A 13,240-nucleotide genomic window follows, 5' to 3' on the forward strand; every position below is an offset into this window, starting at 1 on the left:
ATCCCATACCAGGAACATTCACCTCCACCTCAAATCTTTTTTTTTAAATTGGTACGCGACTCTTGCGTCACAAAAGTTTGAGTCACAAGTGGTGACTTTAGGTTCTGGAATGGACTGCCACTTTCTGGGTGCCAAATTTGAAGTGATTCCTTCCAGACATTTTGTTTCTGTATTAAAGAGAAAACTTTTCTAAGGGAATTTGTGACACTTCTTTTTTGCGGCCAACGTGTGACAGATTTACACAAAACTTGTCATGACCGCCTTAAAATGGATGACCTTTTTCTTTGGGAACATTTTGTGCAAATCTGTTCAACTGCACTAAAGTTATTAAGAAAACAAAAAATGTCTTTCCTAAACAAACTCCGATGCAACCATAACTAAAGCTACGCTATCGCAGCCTCAACAATTTATATATAAATATATACACACACACACAAAGTTTATATATACATAGAGAGAGAAAGAGTTGTTTAAAAATCATCTCTCTGATTCTATTTATGCTACAGATCCTGCGCTCTACAGAATCATGCGGCGTAGTCATATGATCTGTTACTTTCTAAAACAATATGCTTAGAAGGAGGGACCTTGAGCTACCGTCAAAAGAACTCATCTATGCCTTAACCTGGTGCCCTACAAATCTACATGATGAAATCAGCTAAGTAGTGAAGGGTCCATTTATTTTATGGAACACATTTTCAGGTTTATGGAGAACTTCACACAGGAAATGAGGATGTATCACTGATTGCACTTTTTCACCTTCATTTCAGATCGCTTTGGTGGTGATATTTTCGCATCATCGACTTTAATCTCCCCTTCTGGCATTTTGTTAAGGCACTGCAAGCAGATGCGCAAGGACTGGCGCATCTCTTCCACCCGGCATAGGTACCTGCAAAAGTGAATACACAAAATTAGCTTATTTACCTCACTGAGGATAGCAAGATAAATGATAATTCTGTAAAGAAATTGACAAATTTCAGGATGTACCAGAACATAATTCAGCCACCTGAAAGTAAGCTAATACCCGGTCCTATTTTTACAACACTTATTTCTTAGGTTTTGTGTTTTTAGTATACAAATTAAAGACGGAAGTTCACAACTATATACAATTAAGTAACTGAAATAATGAAAGGACCTATCTGGTGATAATGGACAACAATTCAGCTTCATATAGCTCAACCATTAAGCAAGGGTAATCACATTCTAGATATATAGCTTTTACATAGTGCAATCAAACAACACTATTTACAATTAAGATCAGATCTTCCTGGTACCCCTATTGCAAGTAAAAGTGGTGGTAGTGAGTGCTCCTTCGTAGCACTGTACACTTGGCGCTTTTCAACCTTTGATTCAGAATGTGACGATACTCTACATCTCTTCACCGAGAAGGGTCCTAAGGATACCGGTGAATCAGTAATCAGACATATATATAGTTTGGAACAGTGTTTTAACTTAATTAATATCTGCTTGGAGCATACTACCCAGACCATCTGGAACAGAATATTCGGTCATGCCCATAATAACTCACAAAATACACAGCCATTTACATTCTTCAGCCTAGTGGTTGTGAAGCTTATATCTGCCAGGAATGGACTGAACAAACTGAAGAGAGACTTTAAAGTGTATAGGCAGAGAGTGCACACAAAAGGCATTTAATGGGCGCTCCAATGTAAATAGCATTAAAACTCACCTGTCATAGCAATCCCCCCTTGAACCAATGGGTACATCAAATTCCACTTGATCATACACATCATATGGCTGGGATTTGCGAAGATCCCATTGTATTCCAGAGCCTCGAAGCAAGACACCACTACAAAAGAAATATGGATACAAGTAATTGGTATAAATTTCAAATGTATAAGAAGGAAAGGTTTCTTATTTGTAATACTAGCTCTCCAAAACGGATATCTTCTAGGAATTTCAAATAAGATCGTCACCTAGGAAAAGGAACCCAGAAACACATTTTCAATACAGCAACTTTCCCATTTTTAAAATAATTTCATGATGAAAACGTGCTCATATACATGCAACATTCCTGGATGTTCTTGCATTCAATATACTAGATTTCACAACGGATCATAGCATACAGGAAACACCTCGGCTGAAAGGTCCACAATAAATTGCTCTGCCAATACAAAAAATAAGAAAGATTTTTTTTTTTTACTGTACGTGGTTAACTTTGTTGGAATAAGGTGATCTTGGTAACACTAGTCCTAAACGGGCAAGAAGGTTTGAACAGCCCTCCTTCCCCTCGCCCTTCAAGATGCTGCATGAACAGCCTGAAGAAGGCTAAATATTATTCTAAGAAAACATCATTTGCATTGAAGTGGAAGAGGTTCTGATTTTATTGCCCAAGATGAGAAAATGCCACTATATCTTCTGCATATGACTAAGCGGATTTGGATTTCTTCTCTATAAAACATTCATTGGACTTTACCACAAGACAAAATGATCTTCTCAAACAACCTTATCCACTATCCCTGTGACTAAGGATTTTTGAAAGGTCTTAAGAAAACTCACACTGATTTTAAGTGGCCACCCTCTCTCTGGGAATTGCACAGAATGGTTTCAAGATGACCACATGCTGGTTTAGAATCTACACATAAAACCACCCTTCATCAAATTCGGAGGATGGTGGTGGAAACTGCAATTCCAGCCTTTTGCTGAAACAAGTCTTGCATTGTATTCTGGCTTAAGGCTCCAAGAAAAACCCACCCATCACTCCTTCTAGTGGCCATTTTAGATTTCTGGATAAATTGGAGTATTTTATTATCCTCTTTCCCTCCAAGCCTAAACTCGCCAGCTGTGAAATGGGTAAATATGCTAGAGTTATTAAGAGCTACTGTATATTATCTTCTTACAACTACATGCATAGACATTCCATAGCTATGGCTTATGCAACGTTGAAAAAAAAAAAATCTAGATAGTGTTATTTAATAGCCAAGTCGAGCGCGTCGAGGATCACTAAGAGCATTGAAGGGGCTAACAGATGACTTGCAGTTAGCCCTATGGCTCACTCTAAGTGGGAAATAAAAAGATGCTATTCTGATGAGGATGAACAGATGCCTGATGGTTACATCACATCTTTGCTAAAGTCCTGGCTCCAGAAATGACATGCTTGAAGCCAAGCTTCTTTGTGCAATGTTGGTTTGATTAGACAACATTTCGGTCTCTTATCCAGTTGGATTTGCTTCGCTCGGTGAATGGATAAGCTTGTTATCCTCGTTTGATGTTTATGTATATTATAGACCATCCTACGATGGAGCAGGAGATGTAATTTACTTGTAATCCCAGTTGTGCACCATGAGTAATTCATAAACACTCCTCCCACTTCCTGTTAACTCTGGAGCTCAGATGGAAATTAGTATTTCAGATATTTACACTGAACTTCTCATCGCAAAGAACTGCTTGACTTCCATTGCCCTGCACTAACAGACAATGAAGCTCCGATTCACTATAAAGGCAGAAAGAAAATGCCTCTCTGAGGGCAAGGTCGATTAGCATCATTACCCGTTTGTTTATCCTTCTTGCAAGGCAATATGCATGCCAACATTTTAAAACTGTGAAATGGAAGGTTCTGAATCACAAATCGAGGAATGCATTTTTTCCATTCATTTATATTAAATTAGAGGCAATTTTATGCGACAGAAAGCTAAAATAAAAGCCATTTTTGGCTTAAGAGACCGGTAGTCTGCGGCCTGAATCTGGGCAGTTGGCATGCATGCGGCACTTAAAATTGGCTTTTCAACCATGTGGTTTTCTAGCATACCTTTTTTATTCCAACTAGAATGTACTTAAAACAGAGAAAGAAATGATGTCCTAAATGGCACCTTTTCATCATGATTATTTTTTTGTTGTTGCCAAAATTAGAGATTTTTTAAATTTAATCTGTGCCTCACAAAACGCTACACTTAAAGTCGGCTTGTAGACTACAACCTACCTTTACAAAGAAAAGGAACACAGGGTTTTCCAACAAACCATAACGAGTAGACATGTATAAAAGTAAGTCACCTATTCGTATTTTCTCTCCTAGTAACACCGTACTAATTCTTGTGCAAGATCACAGTGCAAGTATGACGCTACAATGCAATTATAAAAATGAACCTGCTACAAAAGGAACGTGATGTTTCAATAAAACTGATCTGTCATTGCTTCACAATTGTAACGTTATTTACAATACAACGCAACCCTTTGTAATTGTGGTTCGCTTTATACAGAAGGTTCTCAGACCGTGTATCGAAAACCTAAATTGAATCCAGTCATGTTCAGGGGACGATAATAGTATAATCCAGGCGAGAAATGAAAGAGAAAGTGTAAAGAAGCAATTAGCAAAAAATAGGAAACGGAAGTGCCAGGCTAGTGGAAAATTAAGTGTTGCAAAATAAAAGACAACAAAATCTTACAAATAATGGGGTCACTGCATGCAGTTTCCCTTGCGGTTTAGGGCAAGGCTGAAAAGCCTACGAATTACTTAACTCCGGAATCATTTATGAGCACTTCATGCCCTCTGGTGACCATCATTGGTATCTGTTCTCCTGCAAAGCCTTGACATGGCTTTGGTCGAGTTCGTTGCAATTCTCTGAGCTATTAGGCTTGGGAGAAGTGTAAATTACGCCGGCGTAACTTTGCACGTTTAACATTGCTCGACGTTCCAGGAATTAGGCAATTACGCAACTTCATGAAATGACAGGCCATTCGCGGTACAAATGTACACAGAACGCGAGGATGCATTTCATGCTGAATGAGAGCACAAAATGAGAGGTTTGGATTTTGTGTAATTATGCAACAATTTGCATTAATGGTTTTTTTTGTATAATGCTATAAGGTGGGACCGGGAACCCTACACGAATCTTTTCAAAGCTGAGAGATATGAGCAGGGACGTACTGGCCTACCAGGCTCTGGGCGTTTCGGTGGGCTGACTGAGTTTCTGGGGACCTGCTGGCCACGTTCCTATTTACAGCACTTCTAAATAAACAATGCAAAAACAAATGGTTTTAAGGTACGCTTTATGCCCTCTTTGAAACCATTTGTTTTTGACTCTCGGTTACAAAAAGTATAAAACTAGGCCTGACCGAAATTTAAATTATGCCGGCGTAATTCGAGAACTTTGTGCTATTCCCACAATTATGCTAGTTCGTGAAAATAAGCACCATTTGCGTTAAAAAATTTGCAGTGAGAGGCACCAAGGCACCATTCGTCATAAAACTTTACTATGAATGGTCCGGGTTCAACAGAGCAAGAGTGACTGTTGTTTGTGGTGGTTTATTTAAATGTGTCCTTGTGCCAAAAATGTACAAGGTTACATTCTGTGCTAAAATGTAGCGTGAAATGACTGGTTTGCATTGTGATAATTTTGCTGAATTTGCGCAAAATGATGTGAAAACAAAAAACGAAAAATGTCACTCACCCTTATATAAAGTCATGGTGTACAACACTGCCGAAAGGAGTTAAGAGTGCAAATCTTGATGTGAACTCCAACTCCTTGACACTTCTTTGTCATGTCTTTTAAGCCAGGAATCCATTGGTCTTACCTTGAAGGACCAGCAGTGCAAACTCCTGTGCACGGTGTCGCAATTATAAAACGCCAAGTTTAATCTGTGTAAGTTATTTACGTTTATCATTATTGATAGACTTTGTAAAAAGCAGACATGCTACTGGGGCAACTTAAAGTTATACTGGTGTTAACACTGCATTTGTGTCCCTAAGGTAGATGGAGGGCTTCGATACCCAGGTTTGCAGCAATGTACTCTGTAGCATCCTTCTAATTCTATGTACATGTGTATTATCCATTTCTTTAGTCTACTACTTTTTGACTGTAAACTACATTTGTCTATTTCAGTCTTGATGTTAAAACTAGGGGTGGGCGGAATTTGCGAAATCCACTTTCGCAAATCATCGCGAAAATGTTAAAAATTATCGCAAACACGCGGAAATATCGCGAAGATGCGGAAGTTTTTTCCCGCATGTTCGCGAGATTTTCTGCATGGTTGCGGCTCACCAACTTACCCATGTGGTTGCTCGCGGGCGCGGCCATCTTGTTTTCAGATGTCTCGCTGTGCATGATCTCGAGAAGAAAGACGTGATTGCGCGACGCATGACGTCACTGCGGGCGCGAACTGTTGCGAGACAGCGCAAATGGCTAAAAACAATACAACATCTCATGGAGAACGCGACCGGATCAAGAAAACTTGTCGGCGAACGCAGGGATTCAGGTAAGGCGATCGCGCGCGCGCGCATGTATTATTTTACAGCGCGAGCAAGAACCAAATTATCGCTAAGCTGCGGAATGCGGAAATTTTGACATTTTCGCGCTTTCCGCGGAACGCGAAAATGTCAAATTATCGCAATTTCCGCGAACGGAACAAAATTTTAGCCCAGGCCTAGTTAAAACCTCAAATCATTCATCTAATTTTAAACCAATTTATTTCCTGCTTCAGTCTGGGTAACTAAATGAAGTTTAAATACATTTTAACACCAACAACTGTATGCACTTAAAATAAACAATATATAATCACATGAAATGCTTCTCAAGAGAACACAAAAATGGAAACCCTCATCTGTGATAAGTCTACTTATGAGAAGCAAGAAGTGAAACTCAAAACAATCCTTCTGTGTTCCGCCTTCCATAGTTCTCTGTTGGGCACAACCTACTACCGTCTTACAGTTCTCGAGAAAAAGCACTGAACTGGCAATCGGAGTAGAAAAGAGACCACATCTGCACATGCAAAGCTTGGTGGTACATTTAACAGAGCTACCCAAATAGAATTACCTAAAACCATAGTTAAGAGCATCTTCTGCGGATATTACACCAATGTCCACTGTCCTGTTCTTCCAGATTCGATTGTTGGTCAGCATCTTATTTTTTTAATAATAAAGAAAAAGAAAAACAAGTTAGGAAGTAACACAGCGAACAAGTTTTGTCCTTTTGCCCATCACAGAAGTGCTTTTGTCAGTCATTTATTATTTTGCAGTTTAGAAGTTTCAAGCCTACTTTGAAGTAATGTGATCTAATCTAATTGATTTGTAGAGCGCATGGCTACCCGGAGGCTTCCCGGGCCTAATCCAAACCAGCAGATCATTATACTGAGAGCTGACGAGAGACGGCTATTTGATGTATAGCATGTCTTCAGAGCCTTTCTGAAAGTGGATTCGGATTCTATTTGATGCAGTTTGAATGGCAGGGAATTCCACAGTTTGGGTGCTAAGTACAAAAGAGTGACCAACCCATATGGATCTGCGCATTCTGGGTGTCGTGAAGAGAAAGGTGGTGGATCTTGGGGACCTTCTAGAATTATACGGTTCGATAAGAGCGCAGAGAATTTTAGGTCCCTTTCTGTGGAAGGTCCTATGCGTGACGCACAGAGATTTGAACTTCACCCACTGCTCTATGGCAAGCCAATAAAGTACAGAACATTGAAGTAAAGTCAAAAGGACAACTAAGTCATTTACCCATTCACTGCTTTAAAATGTTTCACAAACGTTTTCTGCATTAAAAACCCCCCACAAAACTGCCCAACTAGGCTTAAAGGCTTTCTTGACAAAATATTAAGAGAAATAAATAGAAAAGTAAGTTAGGTCCATATAGTTTTCCTATTTCCCAGTGTGCTGAAACACCACAATCTCTTCATTGTCGGGCATCTGCTGAGACAGTGCTTACCTCTTCCAGTTCGTCAATACGAATCGAGAAATTTTTTAGGAACTCATAAATGTCATCCATGAGGCCAATAGGCATGTCCTGAAAAAGATGTAAAGAAATGTTCTCAGAGGACATAACGCATCACATTTGAAGCAGCAACAGAGGAGCAGTCAGCTAACATTTCAAGTAGTGCTGGAGCATCAACAAGAGGGACTTAGGACTTTAGATCATTTAGTGTTACACATCTTATGAAAGATTTTAAGTCATGTTCCAGCTTTGGCTTAATTTTATTTTGTTGATGGTTTTTTGTCACTTCAAAAAGTAATTACGAATTGGATTTGCTTTTTTCATACTTTATGCCCCTTTTTTCTTTCACCGTTGTCCACTTCCTGCTTGTTTATTTCATCATAGAAGTTAGCAGTCTAGTGTTTCTCGGCTATCTCTATTGGCTTGCACCATAGAGACTGCCTTTACGCACGCTTGAAAACATTTATCACGTGATGCGGAAATACGCAGTTTGTCCGTTTTGGCGCGTTCGAGCCTGTCCATTTAAAGACCGTCAAGGTGCACACACCTATTGATACATCCCTGGAGGCAGTGCAGATCTCTCTGCATCTAGCGACACGTAAGTTCTATTTCACATTATTCTACATAACCAGACTTCATTCTTATCTCCAAGGCATAGCGCGTTCAGTATGCCATCATGCCCATTTGCCTACCACTGGATAATACTGTAGGACCTGTTCCATCTTGGCCGTACTTTATTCCATGTTGCATTTTAACAATTCTTTTTAGCACTCGTTTTTCCTATACATTTATATCCTATATACAAGTCTGGACACTGTTTATGTAGACAATCGGGGCACTTTAACTCTGACCGCGAATGTCATTGCGTTCAGTCTTTGCCCCATTCATCTATTTTGCTCTCCATTTTTTGTTACTTATTGGTATGTCGCCTTACACTGTTTTCCCTATTTAGAATAACCACCCCAGATACCATCATATAGATAGCTGCAGACTATAATGGCAATATTTTTTCATCTATTTTTATTGTAGAACTGGGCCTGATGTAGCTTTGTGGTTTTCTACTATCTAAGAGGCGCTTTACCATCTGCAAAGCTCATCTATATTTACGGACCTGTAATCCATATCCCACATTTTAAATACAACAGGTAACTTCGTGTTTTGTTGCATGTCCATCTTCATTATTTTTGCTCTTTATGAGCCGGGATATATTTAATCCTATTTGTGTTTTTCAGCCTCTTATTAGATAGCTGTTTGCCTCCTGTCTCTACTATAGACACTTCAGTTCAATTATTCCCCTTGCGAAGTTTTATCCTTAGACGCCTTGGGCTCAAGCGTCTACCCACCTGGAGCGCATATATAATTGACCTATGTTCAGGTACACATTTGTGACTTTATAGCTTTAGGTGTTTTATCAGTTATGTTGGTCATTCGCTACATAAAGCCTTATAATTTATATATATTCTTTCCTAGATTTATTCAAGGGACCGTGTAATACCCCCTTACTTTGACCCTTTCGCATATCCTCGATTGGGCCTCGTAAGATCCAGGACAGGTAATTTTAAGCCGTCCACTCCGACATTTTATCATTTATAACAGAGAAGATATTAGGAACAATAAGCTAATAGTTTTTCTCATTTAAACCCCTTTCTTCTGCAGTTTCTTTCTTCGTCTCTGTGATCGTGGGCATAACCCCTGATATTTTATACTTAATTCTTAGGTAAGTGCCTCGTCAATTAGGGATTCTTTAGAGCACGTTTTACATCCTTTGCTCTTTTACTACCAGACACTCTTGGGTGCACTTATCTGGGTCATCTATCTACTTCACCGGGTGACATATCTTGATTTCTTTTGTTTCTTGCTTCTGCTATTCTTTTGTCATTTCCGGTCAGAAATAATTGGCCCTATGGTCCATCCTTAGTTTATTTGTAAATGTGGAACACCTCAATATATTGATGTACAATGCACAGTAATTTTTATAATCGTCACAGACTCCGTGTACTACAATGTCTTATATGTTATGTTGTGTTATGTCACATTGACCTTTACCTTTTTATCCAGAAATTCAAGTGGCTTCTCCTGAAGAAGGGGGTTGTCACGCCGAAACGCGCGTAGAGAATTACATCTCCATCTACCTAGATTTTGCCACCTTTTGTGTTTTTTTTAGCAATGTATCTTAATGTGTTCTTCATATATTTTTTAATGTATGTGAATTAAAATTGATATATATGTATGGTCATCTTGATTGTTACGTTATGGTCATGTTATTTGTTGTTGATGTTGCTACACTTATTTTAACCAAATGATCAATATGAATAAAATGAATTGTTCTTAAATGTCTTTCGGTAGTACACTGAGTTTCTGTTTGTATGCATTAAACCTGATTTTCGCCAGGTTTCTTGTTGCCTATGATTTGTTATTACTTTCAGCATCAACAAGAGGTGTCACCACTCGTAAGGGCTAAAAATAACCCAGGGCAGAAACAAGACTTTTGTACATATGGTCCAGTGGTAAGATGTTTCAGAATGCTGATTTCCAGGCACGAGAAGTCAACACTTAATAAGCAATATGTAAACAAATGCAAATTGATTTTTTGGGGGAGAAAGCTGTGATAGCTGCTCACCCACACCATTGCTACGCCTGACCATTACCACAGCTGCTCAGTACATCATATAAACCTTCCATAAGGCAAAGCCAACTTTATTGGTTGGTAGATTTTGAAAGGATCTTCCGTACACAAGAAAAACAAAACTAGTATAATTCCGCTAAAACCCCACATCCTTAGCGCCTTACCCCATAAAGAGCGAACTGTACTCAGACCAAGTCATTAAGTTTTTATTTTTTTTATTTCAATTTCGGCCAAGCTGCAGTACACCATGGCTAAAAAACCATTTACAAAGGCGATCTCTCTCTCTCATAGGCGAGACCTTTGCAAATAATTATTTAACTGAGATTATATAATGAGTGAGGTGTACACCAGAGACAACCCCGGTTACTATGCATATGTGTAGACCCTGAATTCTGTAGTGTGAAGGCCGTTCTGCTTGCTTGGGCTTGTTTAGCATTCACGGTGCATGTGTTAAAGCCCTGTGCTGCTATCATCCCCTCGGTGGTGAAGATTGTTCATAGTATTTGTGTTATACACAATGTTCTCTTTTCTCAGCTGTGTTCATGACATTTTCTGATGTCTGCGTTATTGTAGACAGTTCTCTTTGCGGGTTGTGTCCATGACAGTTCTCAAAGGCGCTATGCAGGGAAAGCTGTCTAGTCAAGACGAAAAAGTAGGGAGTTTTAGAAGTGCTAATTCTATTTCCCAGTCTACGCCAGGAGGGGAGGACCATCAACCAAACCACTCTGCCAAGGAGCCAGGGTACACCTCAGAAGATGCCCATGATTAACAGCTACCAGAGTGTACCTCCTCTAGCAACTCTCTCCACAGAGTATTACATTTTCTTCACACAAACATCGGAGTTAAACTTTACACAGACACCGAATTCTGATCTGAGTGAAAGGGCGATAATCCAAATCCTTTTCCTGCACAGTGTGCCTTAGTTCAGAAGCAAACTCTAGAGGTAGGCTCTGGAAAAATGGACTGGGCAATAATATATATATTAAGGATATAAATACTGTGTTGTATCTTACCAGACGTAGCCGGGTTGTCTTTCATGTGATTGAGGTGTAAACTGGACCGCTATGAACTCGGAAGACAGCCATAGTGTTTGTACAGCCAAAGGCTGCGGATGGACACTATGTACCCAAAAGTTAAGTCCATATTTGATATATGAGACACAAAGTGTAGGATTTTTTAGAAGGCAAAATGTACTGTGCTTTCAGACAATATGGAACTGGGATGAGACTAAATGCATTTTTGATCAACAGACAGAGTGAAAGAAGAATAGCATTTGTAGGTATATTTATAGAAACATAAGAAGAAAAAATAGAGAGCAAGCATTTTATTTAACTTTTTTTCATTCATGTCAAAGGTCCTTTACGTTTCACCACCGGTGATAAAACAGAGTTCGTATATAATTATTACAAAATAGCTTTTAATGACATTTGGGATCTCAAAAGTTGAATTAATACGAAGCGATACTGCAGAAAACCTTCCTGTTGTTCCCTGGATTTAACAAACAAGCAGGGAAATAGGATTTATTTCTGAGATGCTAAAAGCTCAAGGTTTTTTTCTTAACAGAAGTAGAACAACATAATTTAGATGTATATTAAGTAATGCAGAGTGAAGTGTATGTCATGTGAATGAGGAAAACGGCGGCTTTCAGCTATGGAGCTTTCCAAGTAAATTAGGAAAAGGTGACTTGACTCTTGAGCAGACAGCATAAAAAAATCAATTTCTTTATTAAATGTCAGGTGCTGTAGAATATGATGTAAATGCATATAAAACTAACATGATTTTATTTTCCATCTTGAAGTTTTATTTTTGATTGGGCATGTTAGGTTTTCATGCATCTGTAGCATGTTTGCTGCAACCTTTTAAGTGGATGACATTTTCTTGCTATCTGTGATAAGACTGTATATGCTCTAGGGACGTATTACAGAACTATTGACTGACGTGACACAAATAGAACAATCAGGGAAAAGGAACATACTTAAGGCTCCCCTTTCGACTATCCACATTCATATGCGATTGTTTCTAGCTTCAAAGATAGCCTATCTGGGATCCCCAAGAATTGTTCGTGAGCTTTAATCTCTATCAAGTGATGAACGCTTAACAGGGATGCACTAAGACAGGGTTGTGCTATGCATTCACCTCCGCTTTCAACACAAGTTAGTTTAATTTGTACGTGTAAGAGCATGTGTATGAAGAGCCCAGTTAACACAAACACTACAATACATATATCTCAAATAAATTCAGTTGAAAGAGATGTGGAAAAGTGGGGGTGGGGGTGGAATGAAGGCTGGGAGCTAAGGGTAAGGAAGAATGAAACATGCAAAAGGAGAGGTGTTAGACCTGTCAGCCCTTTGGGTGGTCCCTCCTCATCATTATTTATTTTGTCCCACTTTTGCCTCAAACCCTGTTTGAATTTTTCCTTTTTGGGAACCACCAGACTTTTTCGTGTTGCTACAGATTCAGGGAACCATTTTAGCTACCCCTGAAACTTCTGTCTGAGGGCCTGAAGCACAAAATGGTGGCCACCTGTGACATCACCAGCATCCACTGGAACCTACCAGCACCTTCCAGAACATTCCAGGAGCTTCCAGAACCCTGTGACCGTTGGAGGCGGTTTAGAATGTTGGGAGGATAAGAGAGGCAGTTGGCAGTTGGAGCTGGCAGTTGGCACCTGACTGGTGAAGAGAGAGGAGCACAACAGTGAAGGAGGAAGGAGTGAAGCAGCAGGGGTGGAAACTTGTGCCTGGAGTGGGGTCCATAAACCCACCCTTGATACTTGTCCCTACTGATGGATCCCAGCCTATAGCCCTGTGTGGGAAGAAGACAGAAGAAAACCATCCTAAGGACCTGGACAGCAGGAACAGGCCTTAGAACCAAGGAAGCAGCAAGATCCTGACCTGGAAACTGGTTTCCCTGGAGTCCGGCGTCGAGTAGCCTGAAGACCTGGAGCCCGAGG

The 13,240-nt window shown here is 39.6% G+C and overlaps 1 protein-coding gene across 1 annotated transcript in view; it reads right to left on the minus strand.

The window, feature by feature from the left end:
- The window catches only part of NDUFS2 (NADH:ubiquinone oxidoreductase core subunit S2), a 100,642-nt gene that overhangs the window by 35,235 nt on the left and 52,167 nt on the right, over positions 1–13,240 (minus strand). The window contains exons 7-10 of the mRNA XM_085639177.1: positions 7,656–7,733; positions 6,768–6,853; positions 1,688–1,807; positions 757–886 (exon numbers count right to left, since the gene is read on the minus strand). Of these exons, the coding sequence (XP_085495303.1) occupies positions 757–886; positions 1,688–1,807; positions 6,768–6,853; positions 7,656–7,733 (414 nt within the window). The remainder of the gene's footprint in view (positions 1–756; positions 887–1,687; positions 1,808–6,767; positions 6,854–7,655; positions 7,734–13,240) is intronic.

Source organism: Triturus cristatus, chromosome 12 (genome assembly GCF_964204655.1).
Source record: "Triturus cristatus chromosome 12, aTriCri1.1, whole genome shotgun sequence".
Classification (NCBI taxonomy): domain Eukaryota; kingdom Metazoa; phylum Chordata; class Amphibia; order Caudata; family Salamandridae; genus Triturus; species Triturus cristatus.